Source organism: Phocoena phocoena, chromosome 19 (genome assembly GCF_963924675.1).
Source record: "Phocoena phocoena chromosome 19, mPhoPho1.1, whole genome shotgun sequence".
NCBI lineage: Eukaryota > Metazoa > Chordata > Mammalia > Artiodactyla > Phocoenidae > Phocoena > Phocoena phocoena.
In genome coordinates this window covers 51,283,632-51,308,823 of record NC_089237.1, presented here as the reverse complement: position 1 = coordinate 51,308,823, position 25,192 = coordinate 51,283,632, and the positions used below count along the sequence as shown (strand labels likewise).

Here is a 25,192-nt window from a genome sequence, read left to right as displayed (position 1 = left end):
CTGCCCTACAGGGTTGTTGTGAGGAGAAAAACAAGATCAAATATGTGTGATAAGTTGCGTTTTCTTTCCCATCCCTCCACCACCCTTTCCTTGAGCCTGGAAACTACTTGGTAACGGACTCAAGGCTGAGTAGGAGACAGACCTCTCGTAGCATAGTGATAAAGCACACAGGATGTGTTGGCAAGAGAGGACCAGATAGCACAGAAATAACGGCCACTCCGTGCCAGAGGCCACACCTAAGGTGAGACCTTGAGAGAGGAAGGAGGAGTTAGAATGAACCCAGGAACTGTTGGAGGGAGGAAGAGGGAGTCCATTCAGGAAAAAGGCCCAGGTCCGAGGTCCCACTGAAGATGGGACCTGGGAAGAGCCTTACCTCTTAGAGAAGCCTCCCTCACCTCGACTCATTGCCACCCTGTGGGCTCTGCTGAGGTTGGAATACATCACTCAAATCTTTTTTTTTTTTTTTCTTTTTGGCCGTGCCGTGCGTCTTGTGGTATCTTAGTTCCCGGACCAGGGCCATTGGCAGTGAAAGCACAGAGTCCTACCCACTGGACCACCAGGGAACTCCTTATCACTCAAATCCGAAGTCAAGAACTGACTGTGTGGTGACTGTTTTGTAATGTTTAGAAATATCGAATCGCCATGATGTGCACCTGCAACTAACATAGTGTTGTAGGTGAATTATACTTCAAACAAACAAACATAGAAAAGAAGCCAGATTTGTGATTACCAAAGGCAAAGATAGGGGGTGGGGGAGGGGAACTGGACGAGGCAGTCAAAAGGTACACACTCCCCGTTATAAACTAAATAAGTATTAGGGACGTAACGAACATGATTAATATAATTCCACTACTGTATGTTGTATATGAAAGTTGTTAAGAGAGCAAATCCTGAGTTCTCATCACAAGGAAAAAGGTTTTCTTCTTTTTCTTGTCTTTGCCTCTGTATGAGATGATGGAGAGTCAGTAAACTTACTGTGATCATCGTTTCATGATGTATGTAGGTTAAATCAACGTGCTGTGCACCTTATACGGTGCTGCATGTCAGTGATAATCTCGGTAAAACTGGAAGGAAAAAAAAAAAAGAACTCAGGGCTTCCCTGGTGGCGCAGTGGTTGAGAGTCCGCCTGCCGATGCAGGGGACGCGGGTTCGTGCCCCGGTCCGGGAAGATCCCACATGCCGCGGAGCAGCTGGGCCCGTGAGCCATGGCCACTAGGCCTGCGCGTCCGGAGCCTGTGCTCCGCGGCAGGAGAGGCCACAGCAGTGAGAGGCCCGCGTACCGCAAAAAAATAAATAAATAAATAAAAGAACTGAGTCTTTTCCAGGACCCGCTGTGTGTGCCTGACTGGCGAACAGTAATCGTGTCTGTGAACACACCGTGTCACCTGTTCTCTTCATGAAGAGGAACGGGGGGCTGGCCTTACACTAAGTGCCTGCCACACGGTGTGCACACGATAAACATTAGTTCTCTTTCCTGCTGCATCCCCACTGGGAGAGGCAGTCTGCAGCCGTGCGAGGAGTGCTCCGATCATTGCCCCACTTTCCTGAGTGATGGCTGTAAGGATAAATGTGGGCTGCAGCACGACGCCTACTGTGTACTAAGCAAGCAGGACCTGGGCTCAGCTATTGAGGTTGACCTCCAAGAACTTGGGAATGGGAAAGGGAGCTCTCCAAGGAATATTTTTTAAGGCAAAGTGGAGATTCAAAATGTCACCCTTGAGTGACAGGACGGTTTATAGGTCAAGCCTTGGTAGGAATCTGTTGGAAGCCATTAGCATCTAAAGAAAGAAGGTGTCACTCAGTGATCAGCTGGACCACTTGGAGGCTGGGGACCTACAGGGAAATGTAGGTCCCCTTGCACACGCGTGTTGGGTTATCTGGCAGGCTCTACCGCGTGACCCCTGTCATCAGGTTCACGCGACCACCTCCGTGCGCTGAGGCCGTGCTCATCAGCAACACTCTGACTATAATTCGGCTTCCCGTGGAGACTGGTCTCTGGGGAGGCAGCCAGCCCACATGACGGATCTATATATGTTTCATTATTTATTTTGCGTGTGGTGTTGTCTTCACTGTTTTTTATTTTTCATGTAAGAAATATATGCACAAGGTTAAAAACCTAAATAATATAATAAAAGGGGTTATAATGAAAAGCAACAGTCCTCTAGCCCACTTTTCCTACTCAGTCCCATCCTTCAGTAGCAAATTATTTTTTAACCATTCCTCTTTTTATATCTTCTGGTAATTACTTCCATATCTCTGACCGCTACTATACACACATATATATATACATACAGTTTTTTAAATTTTTGCAGTTTTAATCTTTTTTTAATTAAAAATGATTATGAAACATTTCAAAGCTAGAAAAAAGACTAATATAAGCAATACCTATATACCCATCACCTAGATTGAACAGTTGTTAACATTTTGCTATATTTATTCCATCAACTTGTTTTTTGCCAAAGTATCTTAAATTGCAAACTCATGACATCTCAACCGTAAATACCTCATAAGGCATCTCTTTTTTTAAAAAGGACATAATCGTAGCATCATTATCACACCTAACATCATCTTTATCTTTTTTTGAAAATAACTTTTCCCATTTATGTCTTTCTTTTTACACTATTGAAATTTTATTTTATTTTTTTCAAGAAACAGGATTTTATAATAATTTCTTTTGCTGTGTAATACAGTTTTTATATTGTATGATGTTTTCTTCTTTTTTTTAAACATCTTTATTGAGGTATAATTTTGAATAGTGAATATGTTTCACATGAATCAACATTCTGAAGGAACGAAAACGTATAGAGTGAAGGGTCCATCTTCCTCCTACTACAGCCCCCAGCCCCCAAGCCCCAGCCTGAGAGAGAACCACTATTGCCAGTTTCTTTTCTTTTCTTTTTTAAATTTATTTTTGGCTGTGCTGGGTCTTCGTTGCTGAACGAGAGCTTTCTCTAGTTGTGGTGAGCGGGGGCTACTCTGCTTTGCGGTGCGCGGGCTTCTCTTGTTGCAGAGCACGGGCTCTAGGCGTGCGGGTTTAGCACGCGGCTTGTGGGATCTTCCCAGACCAGGGCTCGAACACATGTCCCCTGCATTGGCAGGCGGATTCTTAACCACTGTGCCACCAGGGAAGCCTCTGAGTGAAAGTCTTTAAGCCAACCCTGTGATATTCTGACCTTGGCAGGTGGCTGCAGCTTTTTCCAGGGGTGAGTGGCTATTTCTATAGAGGCAGGATGTTTGAAGGAGGGCAACTTCTAGGAAACTGGACTTGGGCAGAGGAAATACATAGTCTGCAAGGGTGGCCTTAATTAAGAGTATTGCAGTGGGCTTCCCTGGTGGCGCAGTGGTTAAGAATCTGCCTGCCAATGCAGGGGACACGGGTTCGAGCCCTGGTCCGGGAAGTGCCGCGGAGCAACTAAGCCTGTGCGCCACAACTACTGAGCCTGCGCTCTAGAGCCCGTGAGCCACAACTACTGAAGCCCGTGCGCCTACAGCCTGTGCTCCACAACAAGAGAAGCCACCACAATGAGAAGCCCGCGCACCGCAATGAAGAGTAGCCCCCGCTCTCCGCAACTAGAGAAAGCCCACGCACAGCAACGAAGACCCAACGCAGCCAAAAATAAATAAATTAAATTAAAAAAAAAAAAGGATAGCATCAACCAAGTTAGAGGGCAAGTGAAAATGAAAAACTTGGAAGCAATGAATCTGTCTTTCCAAAAGGGAAATGGTTAAATAAATGATGGTCTACAAAAAAAAAAAAAAAAAAAAACAACCAAAGAAAGACTTCCTTGGTGGTCCAGTGGTTAAGACTCCGCGCTTCCACTGCAGGGGGCACAGGTTCAAACCCGGGTCAGGGAACTAAGATCCTGCTAGCTGCGTGGCACGGCCATTTAAAAAAAGAAAAATGATGGTCTAGCTATCTACTGGCATAACATGCGGCGGTAAAAAGAAAGCAAGAACTCTTTATACACTGATACAGAACAATCTTCGATATATAATTCAGTAATATAGGAGGGTGCAGAACAGTGTAAGTAATGTAAGAAAAAAAAAGAAAAGAAATTTTGCCGAGACAATAATTTGTAGTATGGGTTGCTTTCAAGGGAGCAGAGCTGGTGGCTAGAGAGTAGAAGGTGGGAGAGAGAGTTCTTACTGGATATGCTTTTGTACTTTTTAAATTTCAAACCATGTGGATGTATTTATATTACCTATCAAATCAATGATAGAAAATTAAATGATAGACTGAAAGCATTTTGAACTCTTGATAACAACATATTCTGCCTGGTTAGGGAGTTACTTGTGCATATATCTTGTAGGAAATCACCTTCTGGATTGTCTAGCCCACTCACAGGAAATACCCCTCTCTACCTCCAGACGACCCCATCCCCTCCCCAGGCTCCAAAGCCCTCACATTCCTCCAGGTCCAAGCAGCAGTGTGACACCTTTGTCCCATCCCCCCAGCAAAGACACATTTGCCACCCGGATTTCATCGACTACTGTCTCAGGGTCCCTCTCCAAAGGGCCCCCAACGAAGGATGGCAGACATTGCCGGCTCCCCGGTCAGTCTTGGGAGGGGCTCCTTGGGGACAGTGCCCCTGTGCGTTTGTAACCCTCTCAGTCAGCTTAGCTTTCTGAGCCAGAGGCAGACTTGTCTAAACAAGGCACAGACGGGGAGGCAGACAGGACTGTAAGGGAGAGGGGAGTAGAATTTGACAGGGAAAATTAAACAGTCAGGAAGCATCCCTCAGAAATCTGGGAGAGGGACCACCTCGGAAAACGGAAAACGCGGGTGTGAGGCTCACCTCACGCAGCTTCTCCTGGGCCTCGGCCAGGGCCGCTTGCTTCTCCTGAAGCTGGGCCAACGCAGTGTTCATGCGGATCCGCTTGGGCTCCACCACCCGGTACAGCCGCCCGTACAGCTGCGGGGAGACAGCAGGCACCCTCTTACCCGCCACCCACTCACCTGCCCGTGATCTTTCCTTCCCACTTGGGTCTTCCATCCCCCCTCCTCCTGGGCCGGCCTCACTGCTCCCCTCCCCACTGGCCGCCACTTACCTCCATGGCGCGAACCCACATGCAGAGGGACTTGGCAGCCAGCGACACGCGGCCGATGATGTCAGGCTGGAAGTCCGGCTGGGCGCAGTAGGCCCCAATCTTCTTCAGGACCTTATCTGAGATATTGTCCTTATCAAAGTTGATCAGTGACTTGATGAAGTTCTGTTCCCCTGTGGGATGAAGGTAGGGGGCCTCAGCCAGAGGGCCCGACCCCCCTCCTCATCCAGGCCACATGCTTCCTGGGCTCAGTTCCCAAGGCCAGCATATCTGCCCTCATCCCGAGCTCCTTCCGCTGACCTTGCTCCCTTCTCTAGACCCTTGAAGCTCCCAGGGCCTCCAGGACCTCCGCAGCCTCAACTCCCATCACTTACCTTCAACACTCTCAGCCCGACTGCCCCACACACCACTCTTTCTATATACTCTGCACCTTCTTCTAGGGCAGGGGCCACCAAACTACAGCTTACAGGCTACATCCTACCACCAGAACTCAGAGCAGGAAAACTATCGCAAGAATAAAACAGAAAGACTCTTTATATCCATTTTCTGATTCTTGTGTTTTTGGAGGATGGGCGAGCGGAGACATTCCTGTCCTTGGATTCTGGGATATATTCCTATAGATTTATGAAATTTTTTTTTTTTTGCTTAAATTAAGATGAGTCATTTTCTGTAACTTACAACCAAAGAAACTGGACTGACATTTATGCCTTCTCTTCCTTACTAGGCTCTGTGCTTTGAGGGTTGGTACAATGCATCCTTCATCTCTGTCTCTCCGAGTGCCTGACACCCAGCAGACGATTAGGGAATGCTGGGTGGACTCACGTTAATTACCTTCCGGATCCCTGGCTTACCTAGCTGCCTCTTGGCCTCTGCCCAGGTGGGCTCGTTGCCTCGGAGAATCATGACCGCCTGCAACACCATCTCCACTTGGGCAGGGGGCCGTCCATAAGACTTGATCTCTCCTATATCCTTCTTGTTCAAAGACTCCAGGGCCTGGGAAAAGGGATTAACTTGGGGACAAGAGTCAACTCAGGTGGTAAGACAGCTTCCTTTATGGAGATAGGACCCAGCTGAAGTTCCCCTCTTCTCCCCTACTTCCCCAGGGACTTTGAGAACAAAGGCGGCCGGCCCCACCCCCTTCCTGAGCCCTCCCACCCCGATACCCGCATGGCCTCTTCCAGGGCTGGCAATGCCTCTTCTAGATCCTTCTGGGCATTGTCAGCCAGTGCCTTGCACTTAACTTCCTCAATCGCAATCTTCTCACTGTTGGCTGTGACAGCCTACGGATGAAAAGAAAACGAGGGTTTTGACTTCACCTTGAGCAAAAGTGGCGGTGACGGTGCTGGCAGTAAGAGAAAGAGAAAGCTAGAGAAAACACGAGCAGTGGAACTCCCATTCCCTGCCCTGTAACCAGTGGAGACCGGGAAGCCCCTGCCCGGTGGGCACGGGGAGTAGGGGGCACAAGGGGCAGGGGAAGGGGGCGGGGGCACCTTCTGCTGCTCATCCGCTTCCCGCTTCTGCTGCACGATGATGACCAGGTACTCCTCGCACTGTTTCTGGAACTCAGCCACCTTTTTCTTGGCATCCTCCAGCTCCAAAGACATCACTTCCACCTTTTCCCTAGTTTCATCGATCTTAAACAACCCCGTCCGCAACTTATTGGCTTGGTCCCGCAGCTCCTGCTGCTTCTCCGCCAGCAAGCTAGGGGACAGAGTAGGATCGGTGCCTCAGGAGCCGGGGCACCCAGAAAGGAGAGGCCCATTTAGTCTCTTCCTTCCCAGAGCGGCTCTGGGCCCTGTCTTCCTGCCCGTTGCCACCGACACCATCCTGGTCAGATTTTTATCATTTCCTGCCTGGATCGTTGCCAACAGCCTCCCAACCGGTCTTCCTGCTTCCAGACTCTCGTGCCTCTGATTTATTCTACACACCGCTGTCAGAATCAGCTTGCTTGCTACTGTTTTCATCACACCACTTCCCTACTTGAGACTCTTCCCCGCTGTGCAGGAGACAGGGGGGCTGCAGTGAACCAGAAAACACAAACTTCTTCTCTCAAGGGGGTGGCCATCTCTGGGCTCCAACCTGTTTTTTTCCATTTGAGAATGAATGTGGGCTCAGTATTGCCACAATTTCTGACGCTTCAAGACAGACTGGAAATCTGGAGTTTTCTAAGGCTCCCCAAGTTTTAAATGTTGGCAACTCACTCAAAAATGAGTTTTAACATTGTACAGCCAAAGAAAAATGTCTATGCAAGATTGTTTTCTGGATTAAGTAATAATATGCATGTAAAGAGCTTAACGCAGTGACTGGGAAATCCTAAACAGGATGTTAGCCTGTGTACCCAGGGAAGGCAAGGACTTTATTTTGTTAACTGGCATATATATTACAAGCATCTAAAAGAGTGCCTGGCACAGAGTAGGTGCTCAAAAATATATTTTAAATGAATTAATATTGGCTATCATTATTATTACAAATGGCTTTTTCTTCACCTTTGAAATACTAAATCCAATAAATGAGTTTTTTTTTTACCTTACTCTTATATCCTTCAAAGCAAATTATTGTGTTGTGCACATAAAAACTCAGTCAGTACAACTTAATGAATGAATATACAATTCTTGGGAATGGTGGAAAGTCTAGAAGATGTTAAAGGCAGAGAGAAGAGGACCTACATTGTCATATATACCCATAATATAATGTCACAGTTGTCTTGTGGTTGGGAAGAGAGACATCATTCTAGAAGATAAGGACAGAGAGGTGTATAAAGTGGTCACAGCCAGAGGGCCCCTGAGATGGCCATGTCCCCTGGAAACCCCATCTCTCTGTTTAACTTCCTGGACAGAATCAAGGTCTCTGGCATCTCTGCCATCCCACCTCAACATCCCAGTCCTCGAGCGGGTCCCCTTGGCCAGCTCCTGGATATTTTCCCTGACTTCATTTCACCAAGCACCCTCGAAAGACACCAAGCTCCCTGGCCCTCTGTGCCCCCTACTCTTCATCATACTTTTTATATCCAGATACAAGTTCCAGGTAGTTGGTGGGTGTGACGTAGTTGTGTCTTCGAAGTTCCAGCAGCATCTTCTGGGAATACTGAGCCACTGACCAGTGCATGGTGACGAAGATCTGGGCCACCTTCCTGTGGATCTGAGGCCAATTCATAGAGGATGTGAGACAGAGCAAGAGTAAAGGCAGACAGAGAACAGAAATGGGCGGGAGGTGCAGGGGGGTGAGGAGAGGTGGGGAGGAGGGCCTCACGTTCTCCTGGGTCCCCAGGTCTGCTCCCACCAGATACTTCTCAGCCACCTCCAGCAGGGCCTCGCGGGGCCAGTCTGAGAACCAGTTGATGGTTGTGCAGTTCACCAGGGCTGGGTACTGGCGGATCCAGTTCCTGGCGCGGGTTCCGAGAGGCAGTTAAGCCCAATCGCAGACTCAGCCTCCAGCGAGGGGCTTCGTCACAGCCCCACCCACTCCCCAGGAACCTAAAAGCCCCACCCCCGTGCCCCTGTATCTCCTTGTCCAGGTTTTGCTCCCCTCAGAGCTGATTCAGTGCAGGATTTAGAAACAGGTTCTGCGGTCAGAAAGACCCGATTCCACACCAACTAGGTGTGGAGCTCGGGGCAAGTGATGTAATCTTTTTTTTTTTTTTTTTTTTTTTTTTGCGGTAGGCGGGGCTCTCACTGCTGTGGCCTCTCCCGTCGCGGAGCACAGGCTCCGGACGCGCAGGCTCAGCGGCCATGGCTCACGGACCCAGCCGCTCCGCGGCACGCGGGATCCTCCCGGACCGGGGCACGAACCCGCGTCCCCTGCATCGGCAGGCGGACTCTCAACCACTGCGCCACCGGGGAAGCCCCGCAAGTGATGTAATCTTTTGAACGTCATTTTCCTTAGCTCTAAAATGGGAATAACAAAACATACTAACTAGAGTTGTTAGGGGACTCGGTGGGGTGACGCGTGTACGATGCTTAGCACAGAGCCTGGTACATGGCAGATATGCCATAAACCAAAAAGATGAAAAGATAAACAAAACGGTAACCCAAACTGCCTCTCTGCACAAGTTCTCTGTCGTCCTATTTTCCAATGCCCTTGAAAATCTAGTCATACCCAGAATGGATCAGATGTGGTGTATACACACGACGGAATATTATTCAGCCTTAAAGAGGCGGGAGATTCTGACACCTGCTACAACATGGATGAACCCTGAGGACGTTATGCTAAGCGAAAGAAGTCAGTCACAAAAAGACAAATAATGTATGATTCCACCTCTACGTGGTATCTAGAGTGGTCACTCACAGAGGCAGAAAGTAGAAGGGTGGTTGCCAGGGCCTGGGGGTGGTGGGGGAAATGGGCAGTTGGCCGGTGGGTATAGAGTTACAGTTTTGCACAATGAGAATGTTCCAGAAATCTGTTGCACAACCGTGTGAATATACTTAACACTGCTGAGCTGTACACTTAAAACTGGTTAGAGACTTCCCTTGTGGCGTGGTGGGTAAGACTCTGTGCTCCCAATGCAGGGGGCCCAGGTTCACTCCCTGGTCAGGGAACTAGATCCTGCACGCATGCCGTAACTAAGAAGGCTGCATGCCGCAACTAAAGATCCCATGTGCCACAACTGAGACCTGGCAACCAAGATAAATAAATAAACATTTTTTTTTAATTTAAGAACTTCTCTTTAGCAAAAACAAAAAACCCCAAAAAGCTTAAAGAAAGTGAGGAAACAAGCCACAAACCTGAAAAAAATATGGCTAAAACGATTAAATTTTATGTGTGCTTTTAACCACAATTAAAAATTTAAAAACAAAACATAAAAACCACCTCCATCTTCCGGAAAAATAAAGAAATCTGATACACCAAAAGGCCCCCATGTAAGCAGCAGGAACTTGCTGAAAGAAACACAGGCTACAGCCGGGAGACGGGGTGTACAGGGCTGGAGAGGCCAGCGCTATTCCTGAGTCTCGCCGGAAGAAGGCACAGAGGCCAGAACCGGGGAGGAGGACCCCGCGATGTGTGGGGGCCTCAAGGGAGAAGAAGGCTGTAACAAGAGTCACCTGAAGGGGTCGCCCACGGGGCTGAGGCAGAGGACGATGTGCAGGTTGTTCCGCACGCGCTCGGTGAAGTAGGCGAAGAGGCTGTCCGAGGACTCGGGCACCTGCTCGGCGCGGGCCTGCTCTATGATGTGCGTCTGGATCTGCGTGGAAGCCGCAGTCGGAGGGTTGAGGTTCCAAGGGCAGAACCCAGGGCTGGAGGGAGCAGGGAGCAGCAGGTGCTGGGCTCACAGGGTGTGGGTTTTAAAGCAGCTCGGCCCACTAGCGTCCCGCGGGGGAGGATGGCAGAAGAGGAAGCACCACCTAATGGGGGGCTGGAGGGAGGGGGTGCTCCGGCAGCATCCTCTGGGATTAGGTGAGAAGGGGTTAGCTAGGAAGGCCAAAGAACCAACTGGTAGTGGGTGTGGAAGGATCGCACCTCTTCAAATTCATCCACCTTATAGAGATTGGGGACCTCGCCTGAGCTGAGGATGTTGTTAATGTCCTCTAGGAATGATTCGTCAGCAACCTGGGTGTCCACAAAAAGGAAGGACGTGGCCTTGAGCTCTACCCCAGCCTGGTGATACAGACGCTTGATATCTGGGCCAGAGGAGACAGAAACACTCTTCAGATTCAGCATCCTGTCCCTCCTTCTCCTTCTGAGATTCAGGAGCCCTCCCCCAGCTGGCAACACATACATGACACCGTCCTGTACCCCACCCGGGCCTGGCGCGGCTCCCTACCCAGCTTCCATCCCTCCTCTCACTTGTCATCACAGGAAGTTCAGGCATCTGATCTTTCACTCCCAGCCCCAAACCCTCTTCCATCTCAGAAACCCAGCGTTACCGTCTCGGAATTCCTGCTTTCGATAATGTTTGGTGACCTCAATCTGGAAGGTGATGTACTCGCAGATGGATGAGGCCAAGCGGGCCAGACTCTGGCGTCCGCTGCCCCCAATGCCCACCAAGAGCATGTTGCCCCGAGGCTGTCCAATGACCCGCACAATCCGTGTGACTGGAGGGTAGGGGGTAGGGGGTGGGGGTAATGAGTTGGTTGAACCACCTCAGGGGACCTCCAGGCCCTAGGCTGGGGACTGGGACGACTAAAACTGCAGTAGAGGAAGCAGGCAGCGTGGCAAGAGCTTGGTGCCTGAAGCACTGGTAGCAATTCAACTCTCAACCTCCACCATCTCTGTTAAACACCATCAAGGAAAACCCCACCCATGGCCACAAGCACATCTGGGGTTAGGGAGGAAGGCAACTTCTGAGACTTGATCTGGGAGCGACCTGGGAAGAGATCCCTATTTCCTTGGAATATCCCATAACTGGGATGCTGGAGAAGGGATGGGAGCAGGAGGTGCGCACTGTGTTCAATGGCCTCTCGGAAGAGCACCAGCTGCATTGGCACGACGGCGGGTGACAGGTTGTACTCATTTAGCGCCGTCTCCATGGCTGTCCTCAGGACCGTCAGATCCGTCAGGTCTTCATACACCTTGGGCTCCCGCAGGAAGTCCCCTGGGTCATGGGAAGAGGGGGGCAGATCTCAAATGCCTGGTCCTCCCCAGGCTTCCCCAAAGGGCCCTACGCGTCCATGGGACTTGGTGCCCCGCCTCCCCTTCTAACCCATCTCCTAAGAGTCTCCAGCCTAGAGGGGCCAGAGCTCCCAGCTCACCAAAGATGGGAGAACGTTTGTTGGGACAAAGGTTATGAAATGTGAGGTCAAAGAAGGAGCCGAGTTTGTCACTTATGATGCCCACGAAGGCTTCCATGTCTGCCGCGTCAACTAGTCGGTCAGAGAAGACCCTGTTGGGAGGGAGCTGGGGTGAGATCTGGGAATGAAGAGGAGCGTGGTCTTGGGGAAGGGACAGGCGGGTGGGGGGTGGAGGCTTGGGCTTGGGAAGGCCTGGACCTGGCAGGCACAGCTACCTCACCTGAAACATTCATGGATCCAGAGTCGTGTGATGCTGGACTTGGTATCGTGAAAGTCCTTGCTGGCTCTCAGCATGCCCTGGAACACCTAGGGAAGGGGCGTGGCTAGTGGGATGGAGGGAGGGAAGAGAGTCCCTCCAGAAGTTTTAGAGAAAGCAGCATTCCCGGATGGGGGTGGTTTGGGGTGTGTGGGATGCTACTGAGCTCCAAGGCTTACTTTGAGGAGAGGAGAATGCCTCCGAGGAGGCCGTGCTGGGCCAAAGGGGCAAGGTCTGACAGAGTTTCACCTTGGAGATGTCTCGAAGGTTGAAGAGGTAGTGGATCTTGGCAGGCGTGGGCAGGAAGCGCTGTACCACAGTGTTGTACACATCCAAGGTGGCCTTGGTCACCACATCCCCAGTGGGCTTCACCTCTTCCTCAAAGTCCTGGAGCTTCTGATTGATCATGGTGCCGAATATCCGGATGATCTGCGACTCCTAGAAACAGGCTCTCAGACTCAACATTGCAGGCTCATGACCTCTCACCCAAGGTGGGGACTAGGGTCAGGGGAGAAAAGCACTTGTCTTGGGGGCAGAATTTAAGGGGGGCACAAAAAACCCTCAGAAATCAAGAGAAATAATGCTTTAGTGTAGTATTTAAAAATCAAGATTAATGCAAACTGTCCACGATGAACGAATACGAACATTTTAAATAAAGACGGGATCCGTATTGCTGGTTTTTCCTTTTGCCTCAGGCTCTCATGAGGCTCAGCATGGTACTATACTGATCTTGTACTTATTTAAAATTTTGGCGTCTTGTTCATTGTGAATTTTTGGCATAAATTTTTTTTAACGTTACATGAAAATATTATTTATCTTGACTTCTGAGGGCTTTGGGTGCCCCTGAGTGCCTCCCTCGCCTCACCCTAGCCCTGGGCCGCTCCCAGCTCTCTGCTTTGGAGGCTCTACCTTCCTTGTCTGTTTGGTCCCCACTCTCTGACCACTGGGACTGTTAGGCTTCACATGCCAGAGCCAGGCTACACTTTCACCCTGCAGCTCTCCTAGCTCAGCAGAAGCAAGGCTCCTGCAGAGAGCCGTCTCCCCTCCACGTATCATAGCTCCCTGAGTGCAACTCAGCCCTGGGGGTCCTTGGGCCCCTCTGTGATCTGCCCCGTCGTTCTCTGAGCCACAGATGGCTTTGCCTTCTACAGTCCCCTCCCCCAGCCCTCAGGATGCCCTCACCGTAGGGAAGGTCATGTTGATGATGTTGAAGCGACTCTGCAGCCTTGGGGAGATGACGGTCCGTCCACCCCCGGAAGGGCCCATGGCAGCCATCAAGAACATGTCCTAGAGAGCAAAGACCAGATGGGGTGGGGGGTGGAGACAGGTGAGAGGACGGGAAGAGAGGGAGCATGGAAATAGGGAGCATGTGAGAGGAGCCATGAGGAAGAGAGGAGATGGAGGGACAAACGGGAAGAGGGAAGACAGGGACAAGAAAGAGCAGGAAGAAACACGTAGTAGTAGGGGCAGGGAAAGGTGAGGGGAAGGAAGGGATTTGGGACATTTTTACAGAATTACTAAAATAATGTATTTGTTCTTATTTCATCATTATAATCCATGTTCCCAAATTGGAAAATAGAGGAGAGTCAAAAAAACAACATTTGGGCTTCCCTGGTGGCGCAGTGGTTGAGAGTCCGCCTGCCGATGCAGGGGACACGGGTTCGTGCCCCAGTCCGGGAAGATCCCACATGCCGCGGAGCGGCTGGGCCTGTGAGCCATGGCCGCTGAGCCTGCGCATCCGGAGCCTGTGCTCCGAAATGGGAGAGGCCACAGCAGTGAGAGGCCCGCGTACCAGAAAAAAAAACAAAAAAAAACAACATTTGATTACGTCTTCTAGACTTTCTCTTCTTTTCTATTTTAAATATATATATATATATATATATATATATATATATACATGTATCTGTGTATGTATGTGCATGTTTTTTCTCAGAAACATATGAATATATTATTAGGTGAGTTTTGGACCCCAAGGGCCAGATAGATGAGTGCCCCAGATATCAGGCTGGAATGGCTGCCCATTGATTCAGGAAAAAGAAACAAGACGTTCAGAATCCCATGGGAGAAAAGCCAGGACTGAAGGGAGACGCCTGGATTCTGGGTGGGGAGCGGAGGTGGTTACTGAAACAGTGGGAGGTGGAGAGGCCTGGAGATGGGGTTATGGGCAGCTCTGGTTGGCATCAGCGTTGCCATGGGAGCAAGGTATAAGAGCCCTGGGAAAGGAGTGGAAGTTGGAGGACAGGCTCCCTTGGTCAGGAAGCACAGGACAGTCAGTGAGGAGGGTTACTAACAGGAATTGATAACCTAGGAGCCAGATGTCTGGGTCCTGAGAAAGGCAGGACACTCCTGTGCAGGGAGGAACATAGGCTTACAGGATTCTATCCTGGGGTCCCAGAGGAGCAGGGACTGAACCCATCATGGGCGGGAACGGAGGCCTGAAGGACAAATTTTCGGGATGCTTACTCGAATGTACTTGATGGTCTGCTTCGTTCGATCATACCAGAAGCCATAGTCAATCCAGAGGCGAATCAGCTCCAGGGGGGGCTGGGACCCAAACGTGTCCTTAGCTGGCATATTTAGGTCATCCATGAAGGTGATCATGCTTTTGCCTCCAAATGGCACATAGACACCCTTGGTTCGCTTCTCCACCCTGCTCTCAATGATGCTCTGCACATTATTGGATGTGGTCTGGTGAAAAAGGCACAGAATGAATGCTTGGGCCCCCCAGGAGAAATCCGGGGTTAGAGAGGAGTGTCGACCAGGCACTTGGATCCTCCAAGGGGGAGCAGAGGCAGGGAAAGAGCAGGGAGCTGGCAGCCTGGCCCTGGGTCCTGCCACACACCTGTGCAGACATGTTGACAGTGAGCACTGACCACTGGCTGGAGGGCAAGGACTGCAGGACACTCTGAGCGATGGACGTCTTTCCAGTCCCCACGGGACCCACCAGCAGGATGGGGTTCTTGTTGGCCACCAAGGTGCTCACCAGGTAGTTGTAGCGGACAGTGTCAACGGTGGGCACCATGATCTTGTAGAAGGGGAAGCTGGTGGGGAAAGGGACTGTGTCTCAAGATCGTGGCCCGCTCCTTCCTAACTCCCGCTTCCTTCTGCCCCGTAGTGTTTATCCTCCTCTGGCATCACCACTCTCTAATCACCAAGCCTGCCTCCTGCGGGGTCCGGGGATCAGGCATTCTCCTGAAGGACCCTGTCCCATTTCCTCTAGATCCCACTTCCTGCACTGCCTTGGGATCCACCCTCTCTTCCTACAGCTCACTTTTGCACCCCTCTTTGGCTCTCTCACCACATCTCCCACCCACTGGCTCTCACTTTGGAGGGTAGCGCCAACTCTTAGGGAGCTTCTCCTCAAATGATGTCCAACTCCGCATCTTGGGGTCCACAAAATACTCGTACACTGTGTCCTGAGGAGGGAACGTGTGGCGGGTTACCAAAGCCTTCCTTTAGCTTTTCCCTGCCCAGAAAAAGCGCTCACAGACCACTGGGCAGAAGAAAGAGAGCTGGGTGGCAGGCTGAGGCTCAAGAAGAGTCTAAGGATCAGGGATGCAGAAAAACAGGGCAGCTGGGTTTGAAGGCCCTGACCTTGTTGGGGAAAGTGCCCTCAATCTCTCGGAGGTAACTGTCGATCTTCTTGCGGCCCTCCTCATCCACGGAGGCACACACAGACCAGATCATGCTGAACACAAATGTCAGCTCTACCATGGAGACAAAGTTCTCACCATCAGCTGGGTTCACCTGGGTGGAAAAGGAGAAACGGAAATACCGTAAATCTGTAAGAGGTGGAGGCGTCTAATTTTGGCAGCTCATCACAAAGGCTTAGAGTTTCCCTCCCTTCCTAGTTCTGTTTGGAAAACCATGTGGCTGTAGATAAACCTAAATCAAAACATTTAAATAAACCTACTAAGTTACAGCGACATGGTGGGAAATTGTGTTGAGACTCCATTGTCTACCATATTGAATCCAGAACCTTCAGTCTGTCCTTCCAGCTCAACACACATCTCACCATCCTCTTCTCGGGGTCTCTGCTGCAGCTAAGAGGGGTTGTAACACTGCCAACACCATCCACCCATCACCCACCCTGCCCAGCGGGGACTGACTCTTGTGTCTCTGTGTTGTTTTTTTTTTTTGCAGTACGTGGGCCCCTCACTGTTGTGGCCTCTCCCATTGCAGAGCATAGGCTCAGCGAGCCCGCTCCGCGGCGTGTGGGATCTTCCCTGACCGGGGCACAAACCCGTGTCCCCTGCATCGGCAGGCAGACTCTCAACCCCTGCGCCACTGGGGAAGCCCTGTCTCTGTGTTTTTGCAAAAGCCATTCCCTTTACCTAGACTGCCCTCCTCTCTTTGTTTTGTTCATCAGCGTTCTTCCCCCTACCCAGTCCTCCTTAGAAGCTGGGTGCCATTGACACGATATTACTGTCCTTTTCCCCTATGTCATTTTGCAACTTCACCTGCACAGTTTTAATTTATATTAACCGTACCAGGAATGACACATACTGTTATAGATCTTAATTGTTATATAACTTTATATTAATAGTTGAGTGATCTGTCAATGTCCTTAAAAACAATATGAACCATTTCTAGGCAGTGATTTAATCTCAACAGAAAAATACTCAATTTTGGTCCTTACTCCATAATTCTAAACCAAACAAAAATTTTCTTAAATATCAGTTAATCTGAAAATTTCTAAAACCCCTCATCAGATTAGGTGGGGAGCTCCTCCCAGCAGAAACAGTATCCCAGGGTCTTTCCCAGCGGTCCAGTGGTTAAGACTTCACCTTACAATGCAGGGGGTGCGGGTTCAATCCCTGGTTGGGGAGCTAAGCTCCCACATGCCTTGCAGCCAAAAAAGCAAAACATAAAACAGAAGCAATATTGTAACAAATTCAGTAAAGACTTTAAAAATGGTCCATATCCAAAAAAAAAAAAAATTCTTAAAAAACAAACAAAAAAGAAACAGTATCCTAAGGCCTCACAGATTCCAAGACTTAATATTTAATTTTTGAAAGGATGGAGAAATGAGGAACCAAATGAACCATCCTCAGCTCCCAGATATGGGCAGGAAATTACAGCGAGACCACTGTGTACTATATCTGATTTAGAGTCCTTAGTTTGGCCTCCCAGTGTGCATGCACATACGCGCATGCAAATACACACACACACACACACACACACACACACACACACACACACACACACACCGCTCGCTGCCTCCACGGTTGGTGAGGCCTCCCCTTGGAGTCTCTGCTCCACTCAAGCCTCATGTTCCAACTGTGTCTCAGACACACCATTTCCCTGAAGTTGTCCCGGGAGGTCGAGAGCCCTTCCTGCCCTGGTCCTCCCTCACCCCATTCTCCGGTATGGCCAGGGCTGAGTACAGATTGCAGAGGGAGATGATGCCGCTGTATTCCGGGAGGGGCACCAGCTCGTGGCAGTTGTTCTTCTTAAAGGTCAGCATTTTGTTGATGAACTTTTCGAACATGCGCTGAAGAGGCTCTGCCTCTACCTGGAGTTGAATAAGCAGGGTCTCTGAATGATTCTTGTGTCCCCTCCACAGGCCCCACCGGTTCCTTTCCTCTCCTCCATTCCCTTCATACCTTTGGCCTCTTCTCCAGCCATGACTGAACATAGGGCTTCCAGCCCAGGTCAGCGTAGTCAGTGTACACCACCCCGCAGCGAGACACAGTGGCTGGGGAGGCCACTGACAAGTTTTCCACTTCGAACAGGAGAGACACCTATGGATATACTTGGTCAGAACCTTGTCTTTCCCTCAGTAATAAAAACACCCAGAATTCTGATGCGCCAAGGTGTCTCTACTGAGTACCACGTGTGGCAGGATGAATAAAGACCTAAGCTTTACAAATGATTTGTTTGTTAAAAGAAATCAGGGTTTATTCAAGGTCACCCTTATGAAAAATCACTCTCTCGCTCACATTGTTTGAGCGGGTGGGAAAGGGTGGGCTTTACAAAAGCCCATGAATTGTAACTCTGGGTGCACAACGGAAGGTCATCCCTCATATGTCAGTGGCAATGAGGCTGCCTCAGTCCACACAGTGTGTCCTAGTACATCGTGTTTTCTATACAGTTGTCCTCAGAGTCTGTGGTAAGACAGGCATTTCTTCTTCAGTCACAGGTTGCCCTGAATCCAGGCCTCCTCCTCCTGGGCCTTCCTATACAACTTCCCCTTCTTGTTGGATGCCCCTGCTCTTCCCCTTAGCCCTGCCCCAGGCCCTCCAGTTTCCACTCCCGAACCTGCTCAGGCATCGCGATGCGCTCTCCGTTGATAAGGGTCAGCACTTTGTTATCGTCCATGACAGAGTTCATGCTCTCAATCCACAGTGTGTCCACAGGGCCATCGAAAAGGATCCACTTCTCATCCGGCTTCTCGTCTTGGTCGGAGGTAGATGATAAGGAAACCAGAGCTTTGTTACCCAGCCCTCCCTCCACACTCATCTCCCTGGAGACGCAAGCAGTTGCTTCCTGGTGATCTCCGCATTCCCCAAGCATTTTTTCCCCCAAAATGAGCTTTCTATCCCCAGACTGCCCACCCACACAGGAGATTTAGGCATCTGCTCTCCCTGCCCCAAGATCCTTTGGGTACCTGCACAAGCCGTCCGCATGACACTGGACAGGACGCCGTCTGTCCATTCATTAGTGTTGAGGTCATATTCCCCATACAGCTCCCCTAGGGACAGTGCCTTAGGGTTCAAAGGGAACTCCTAAAAATGACACAGGAAGGGGGTTTTGAGCTGCCGGCTAACACAAATCCCAAGATGTCCCTTTATTTCCAGCCTCCCTTTATTTCCAGGTATTTGTATTTGGCCCCTGTCTCTCTCATCCTTCCCAGGCCGCCCTCCTGGTCTGCACCACCCTCCCAGACACCTACGCACCCCTGCCCCCAGCCTCACTGTTTTCCTGCTACTCAAGTCTCCTCCAGTGGCCCCACTGTCCCAGGTCCGTACTCTGACAACGTTGAAGTTGGGCTCTCCGGCGTGGCACAGGGAGGACAAGGACGACTGAAGAATTCTCCACGAGGCAGTCTTGCCGCTGCCTGTGCAGCCCACGATCATGGTGGAGTGGCGGGAGTTCTTGGTTTCATACAGCTGGATAACCTTGGTGAGGGTGAACGGGATGGTCTGCAGGCCCATATCCCGAATCTCCTGCTCAATGGTCTCCCGCAGCTGAGAGAAGGGAAAATACAGGAAGCAGAAGAAAAAGGGTGCGGCTTGTAAGGGACTTTCAAAAGTTCACCGATGGGGGCTTCCCTGGTGGCGCAGTGGTTGGGAGTCCGCCTGCCGATGCAGGGGACGCGGGTTCGTGCCCCGGTCCGGGAGGATCCCGCGTGCCGCGGAGCGGCTGGGCCCGTGAGTCATGGCCGCTGGGCCTGCGCGTCCGGAGCCTGTGCTCCGCAACGGGAGAGGCCACAGCAGTGAGAGGCCCGCGTACCGCAAAAAAAAAAAAAAAAAAAAAAGTTCACCGATACCTGGAAGGATAATGTGCAAACCATTAAAAACTGCACCAGGGCCCTTCGCACCCTGACAGTTGTTTGTTCCTTGGGAGCTGGCCAACTGCAGAGTTAAGAGATTGGGCTCTGGAGTCAGCCAGCCTGGGGCCCCAGCTTTCAGCTATGTGAACCTGAGCAAGTTAACTTCTTTGAGCCTCAGTTTCCTAATCTGTTAAATGGGAGTAATGATGGTACTTCCCGCATAGGGCTGTTGTATTAGGTAAGATAGTCAATGTAAAACACAATGTCTGACACGCAGTTCTACACATCTTTTCTAATATCATTCAACAAATATTTATTAAGCCTCTAAAGTATGTGCCAAGCAGTGTGCTGGGTGCTGAGAACAAATTAGTGTTCATCCTATCGCAGAGCCCACAGTCTGGTGGGGGAGCCAGACATTAAACAAATCATCACCTAAGTTAAAAAGATGAAAACTCAAATTCAAAAAGATACATGCACCCCAATGTTCATAGCAGCACTATTTACAATAGCCAAGACATGGAAGCAACCTAAATGCTTGTCAACAGATGAATGGATAAAGAAGATGTGGTATATTTATACAATGAAATATTACTCAGCCATAAAAAAGAATGAAAGAATACCATTTGCAGCAACATGGATGAATCTAGAGATTATCATCTTAAGTCAGACAGAGAAAGACAAATATCACATGATATTACTTACATGTGGAATCTAAAAAAATGATACAAATGAACTAATTTACAAAACAGAAATAGACTCATAGACATTGAAAACAAACTCATAGTTACCAAAGGGGGAAAGGCGTGGATAAATTAGGAGTTTGAGATTAACAGATACAAACTACTATATATAAAATAAACAAGGACCTACTATATAGCACAGGGAACTATATATAATATCTTATAATAACCTATAATAGGAAAGAATGTGAAAAAAAAATATATATATATAAAACTAAGTCACTTTAGGGCTTCCCTGGTGGCGCAGTGGTTGAGAGTCCGCCTGCAGATGCAGGGGACACAGGTTCGTGCCCCGGTCTGGGAAGATTCCCACATGCCACGGAGCAGCTAGGCCCATGAGCCATGGCCGCTGAACCTGTGTGTCCGGAGCCTGTGCTCCACAATGGGAGAGGCCACAACAGTGAGAGGCCCGTGTACCACAAAAAAAACTAAGTCACTTTGCTGTACACCTGAAACTAACACAACACTGTAAATCAACTCTACTCCATTAAAAATTTTAAAAACAAAAATGAAAAATAAAGAAATGCTCATAGAACCATGACCCATGTGGGTCCCAGAAGACTGTGACATTTTTAAATACACAGCCAATGCAACCAAGTAAGTTCAAACAATGCAAGATTTTACTTGTATCTCTCAAACACCACTAAGAGGCCTCACCCTTACTACTTCCCTCCACTGTCTGAGAATTAGTTGTATTAGCATGTTTGGGTGTATTTGTGTGTGTGTGCGTGTTTAGCATCATGCCAAAAGTTTAAAATGTCACATTTACTCAGTTTAAAATATCCTGTAATTTCTTCTTTGACCCATGAGTTATTTCGAATTGTATTGCCTAATTTCCAAACATTTGGAATAATTATATATTGTTACCAATTTCTAGTTTAATTCTATTGTGGTCAGAGATCATCCTCTGTATAATTTTCAATCATTTGAAGTTTATGAGACCGCTACTTAATAATCCAGTGCACAGTCAATTTTGGTAAACGCTCCTTGCATACTTGAGAAGAATATGTGTCTGCAATTATATGCATATAATGTTCTACATGTGTCAGGTCAAATCTGTTAAAAGCATTCAAATCCGTATCTTTTAAAAAAATATTTATTTACTTATTCATTTTATTTTTGGCCATGTCGGGTCTCAGTTGTGGCATGCGGGAACTTTCCCTGTGGGGCACAGGCTCTTTGTTGCAGTGCTCGGGCTTCTCTCTAGTTGTGGCATGCGGGCTCAGTAGTCGTGGCTCGCGGGCTTAGTTGCCCCATGGCATGTGGGATCTTAGTTCCCTGACCAGGGATCAAACCCATGTCCCCTGCACTGGAAGGCAGATTCTTAACCACTGGACCGCCAGGGAAGTCCCTCAAATCCATATCTTTATGGATTTTTTTTTTCTTTTTTTTGGCCACAACACACAACTTGTGGGATCTTAGTTCCTGGACCAGGATTGAACCTGGGCCACGGCAGTGAAAGCACTGAGTCCTAACCAGTGGACTGCCAGGAAACTCCCTTTATGGATTTTTTTATCCACTTATTTTATCAATTTCTGAGAGAAGCATGTCAAGATTTCCCACTAGGGTTGTGGATTTATCAGTTTCTACTTTTAGTTCTGTCGATTTTGTTTTATGCATTTTCTAGCTCTATTATTAAGTGCATACAAATTTAGAATGCCATATCTTTCTGAGCATTGGCCCTTTTATCATTATGAAATGTCCCCCTTTATCTTTAATATTCTTCTTGCCATAAAGTCTACTTTGCCTGATATCAGTAGAGTTAACATTGTGATCAGAAAATGTGTTCTGAATAAATTCCCTTGAAATTTTTGAGGCAGATTTATGACCTTTACATGGTCAAGAAACCTAAATATTCTATGTATGCTTGAAAAAAATGGTTATTCTTCAGTTATTGAATGCAATTGCTGTCGATGTCTTGATTAACTCAAGATTGATTGTGTTGTTCAAATCTTCTTTAACAAAACTGATTTTTAGGGCTTCCCTGGTGGCACAGTGGTTAAGAATCCGCCTGCCAATGCAGGTGACACAGGTTCGAGCCCTGGTCCGGGAAGATCCCACATGCCTTGGAGCAGCTAAGCCCGTGAGCCACAACTACTGAGCCTGCGAGCTACCAACTACTGAAGCCCGCGCTCCTAGAGCCCATGCTCCATAACAAGAGAAGCCACAACGATGAGAAGCTCGCGCACCACACTGAAGAGCAGCCCCCGCTCGCCGCAACTAAAGAAGGCCCGCGTGCAGGAACGAAGACCCAATACAGCCAAAAATAAAATTAATTAATTAAAAAAAATTAAAAAAACAAAAAAAAACAAAAAAAAAAACCCTGATTTTTAGTCTGCTTGGCCTATCAGTTACTGAGAGATGTGAAGAGCGCCACTACGATTGTAGACTTGTCTATTTCTCTTTGAAATTCTGAAAAATTTTGTTCTATTTATTTTGAGGCCATATTATTAGATGCATGCAAATTTAGAATTGCTGTATCTTCCTGGTGAATTGAACTTTTTATTATTATGAAGCGACTCTATTTCTGGTAATTCATTTTGCCTTAAGATCTATGTTGTCTGATATTGCTACCCCAGCTTCCTTTTTTTTTTTTTTTTTTTTTTTGCGGTACGCGGGCCTCTCACTGTTGTGGCCTCTCCCGTTGCAGAGCACAGGCTACAGACGCACAGGCTCACAGCGGCCATGGCTCACGGGCCCAGCCGCTCCACGGCATGTGGGATCTTCCCGGACCAGGGCACGAACCCGTGTCCCCTGCATCGGCAGACGGACTCTCAACCACTGCACCACCAGGGAAGTCCCCCCAGCTTCCTTTTGATTAGTGTCTACCTGATGTATTTTTCTAGTCTTTGACTCTCCACCCTTTGTCTTTACATTTTACATGTGTCTCTTGTAAACAGTGTTAAATATGGGTATAACAATGTATACGATTCAATACATGATTATTTTTCCTTTCCTGCACAACATTTTGGTTTTCCCTAGGGGCTAATAGTTGCTCTGATTTTTTGTTTGCTTAGTTTTTAATATACTCATCTTTAACTCAACTCCAAACTCTGCCAGTTGACTAAATCTCTCAAAACTTTTATTCTCATCAGGTATCGATTTCCTCTTCTTCAAGAAGTCTGGGGACTTCCCTAGTGGTCCAGTGGTGCAGAGTCCACCTTACAACGCAGGGGACGTGGGTTCGATCCCTGGTCAGGGAACTAAAATTCCACATGCCACGGGGCAACTAAGCCCACACGCCAGAACTACTGAGCTCGCGTGCCTCAACTAGAGAGCCTGCATGCCGCAAACTGCAGAGCCCACGCGCTCTGGAGCCCTGGAGCCCAGGCGCCACAGCTAGAAAAGAGAAAGACCCGTGCACCACAACGAAAGATCCCGCACGCCTCAACAAAGATCTCATGTGCTGCAACTAAGATCCAATGCAGCCAAAACTAAATAAATAAATAAATCATAATTTTTTAAAAATCTTAAAAAAAAAAAAAAGAAGTCTGCCTGAACCTTCAGCTTTGCTTCAGTTTGGATTGGCTTCTCTCTTTGTCTGGTGCACAACTGTCATCCCGTGTCCTCTATCTTCCTCTTGCTTGGAATGCTCTTGCACTGTGGTAGAGCACATCCTCTGGTAGCTTTCTGAGGAAAGGATGCAGTGGAGGTAATTTTTTTTTTTTTTTTTTTGAGAGTCTGCTTGTCTGAAACATCTCTGATCTAGCTTCCTATGTGACAGGTTGTCTGGGTATAGCAATTGAGGTTGGAAATAATTTTCCTTCAGAATGCTGAAGCCTGCTTCATTGTTTACAGAGCCAATATTGCTATCGAGGAGTCCAACATTCTAATTCTTGATCTTTTGCATGTCATCTCTTTTTCTTCTCCCTTTTTGGAAGCTTGTTAAATCTTCTCCTTTTCCTAGTGTTTTAAAATTTCACAATGCTGGGCCTTGGTAAGGATTTGTTTTATCTATTATGTCATGCATTTATAGATCCTTTAATTATGGAAACTTAGATGCTATGGTTCTGGGGATTCTTCGTGAATTGTTTCATTACCGATCCTGGCCTCCTCCATTTTCTCTGTTCCTACTTTTTTTGGAACTGCTGGTATTTCAGTGTTGTCTTTCCTAGACTGGCACTTGAATCTTAATCTCTTTCCCGCTTTGTCTGCTCTGCTCTACTCTCTGGAATATTCCTTTTCCAATAGCATTTCATCAGTACTTCATGGATACAATACCTTAATCTTCTCTCTGAGTATACTAATGATAGATTTATTTTAAAAACTTTTCTTCTCTCTGCATTATCTATTTTCTCCAGTTTGCTTTTTCCTATTTGTTTTGGCTGCTTTCATGTTAGAGGCCTTCCTCAGATGTGTGGTGAGCCTTGGTTTTCGGCTCATATATGAGGGTGGAGGACTAAAGAGCTGAATGGAAGCTCTGAGTGTGTGAGTGGGGCCTGTAGACTGTGAGTGTCACTGTAGATGATTTATCTGGGACTTTTGTGGGGAAATTTCCATTGTCGATGCCTTGTTCGTTCCTCTTGGGACAGAGAGATTCCCCAGAGAGAACTCTTCCAATTTCCTGGCTGGCTGGCTGCCGGCATTCTGGGGGCTTCAGAGAAGGCTAAGGGTCTCAGCATTCAATGTGTAAACGTTCACTTAATCCCCATTTTTAATAGAGTTTTCTCCCGCCCTCAACGATACCATGTGTCCCCCAGACCAGAGACCTACTATTGTTACCCTCTACTCTTCCACCAAAGTGGGAGAGGCACGGCTATCCAGGGTCGCAGAGAAGGGGAGACCTGCTCCCAAGACTGTTTGCTGCCAATCCTTCTCGTTTCAGCTACACTCCTTTACTCACTCCCCCCACCTACTCCCAACTCACAATTCTCCCCACTTCCAGCCTCTCAGGTTTGCTGAGTAAGTCACAACTTGATTCATTTATTTC

The 25,192-nt window shown here is 48.4% G+C and overlaps 1 protein-coding gene across 1 annotated transcript in view; it reads right to left on the bottom strand.

Annotated features, from left to right (window-relative positions):
* The window catches only part of DNAH2 (dynein axonemal heavy chain 2), an 85,475-nt gene that overhangs the window by 14,546 nt on the left and 45,737 nt on the right, over window positions 1-25,192 (bottom strand). Inside the window, exons 39-62 of the mRNA XM_065897238.1 lie at window positions 18,999-19,217; window positions 18,638-18,755; window positions 18,289-18,425; window positions 17,634-17,771; window positions 17,384-17,542; window positions 15,622-15,774; window positions 15,352-15,443; window positions 14,870-15,068; window positions 14,491-14,715; window positions 13,210-13,314; window positions 12,277-12,465; window positions 11,992-12,077; window positions 11,733-11,863; window positions 11,426-11,575; window positions 10,908-11,075; window positions 10,501-10,661; window positions 10,086-10,225; window positions 8,296-8,428; window positions 8,045-8,184; window positions 6,537-6,747; window positions 6,210-6,326; window positions 5,898-6,039; window positions 5,050-5,219; window positions 4,797-4,913 (exon numbers count right to left, since the gene is read on the bottom strand). Of these exons, the coding sequence (XP_065753310.1) occupies window positions 4,797-4,913; window positions 5,050-5,219; window positions 5,898-6,039; window positions 6,210-6,326; window positions 6,537-6,747; window positions 8,045-8,184; window positions 8,296-8,428; window positions 10,086-10,225; window positions 10,501-10,661; window positions 10,908-11,075; window positions 11,426-11,575; window positions 11,733-11,863; window positions 11,992-12,077; window positions 12,277-12,465; window positions 13,210-13,314; window positions 14,491-14,715; window positions 14,870-15,068; window positions 15,352-15,443; window positions 15,622-15,774; window positions 17,384-17,542; window positions 17,634-17,771; window positions 18,289-18,425; window positions 18,638-18,755; window positions 18,999-19,217 (3,600 nt within the window). The remainder of the gene's footprint in view (window positions 1-4,796; window positions 4,914-5,049; window positions 5,220-5,897; window positions 6,040-6,209; window positions 6,327-6,536; window positions 6,748-8,044; window positions 8,185-8,295; window positions 8,429-10,085; window positions 10,226-10,500; window positions 10,662-10,907; window positions 11,076-11,425; window positions 11,576-11,732; window positions 11,864-11,991; window positions 12,078-12,276; window positions 12,466-13,209; window positions 13,315-14,490; window positions 14,716-14,869; window positions 15,069-15,351; window positions 15,444-15,621; window positions 15,775-17,383; window positions 17,543-17,633; window positions 17,772-18,288; window positions 18,426-18,637; window positions 18,756-18,998; window positions 19,218-25,192) is intronic.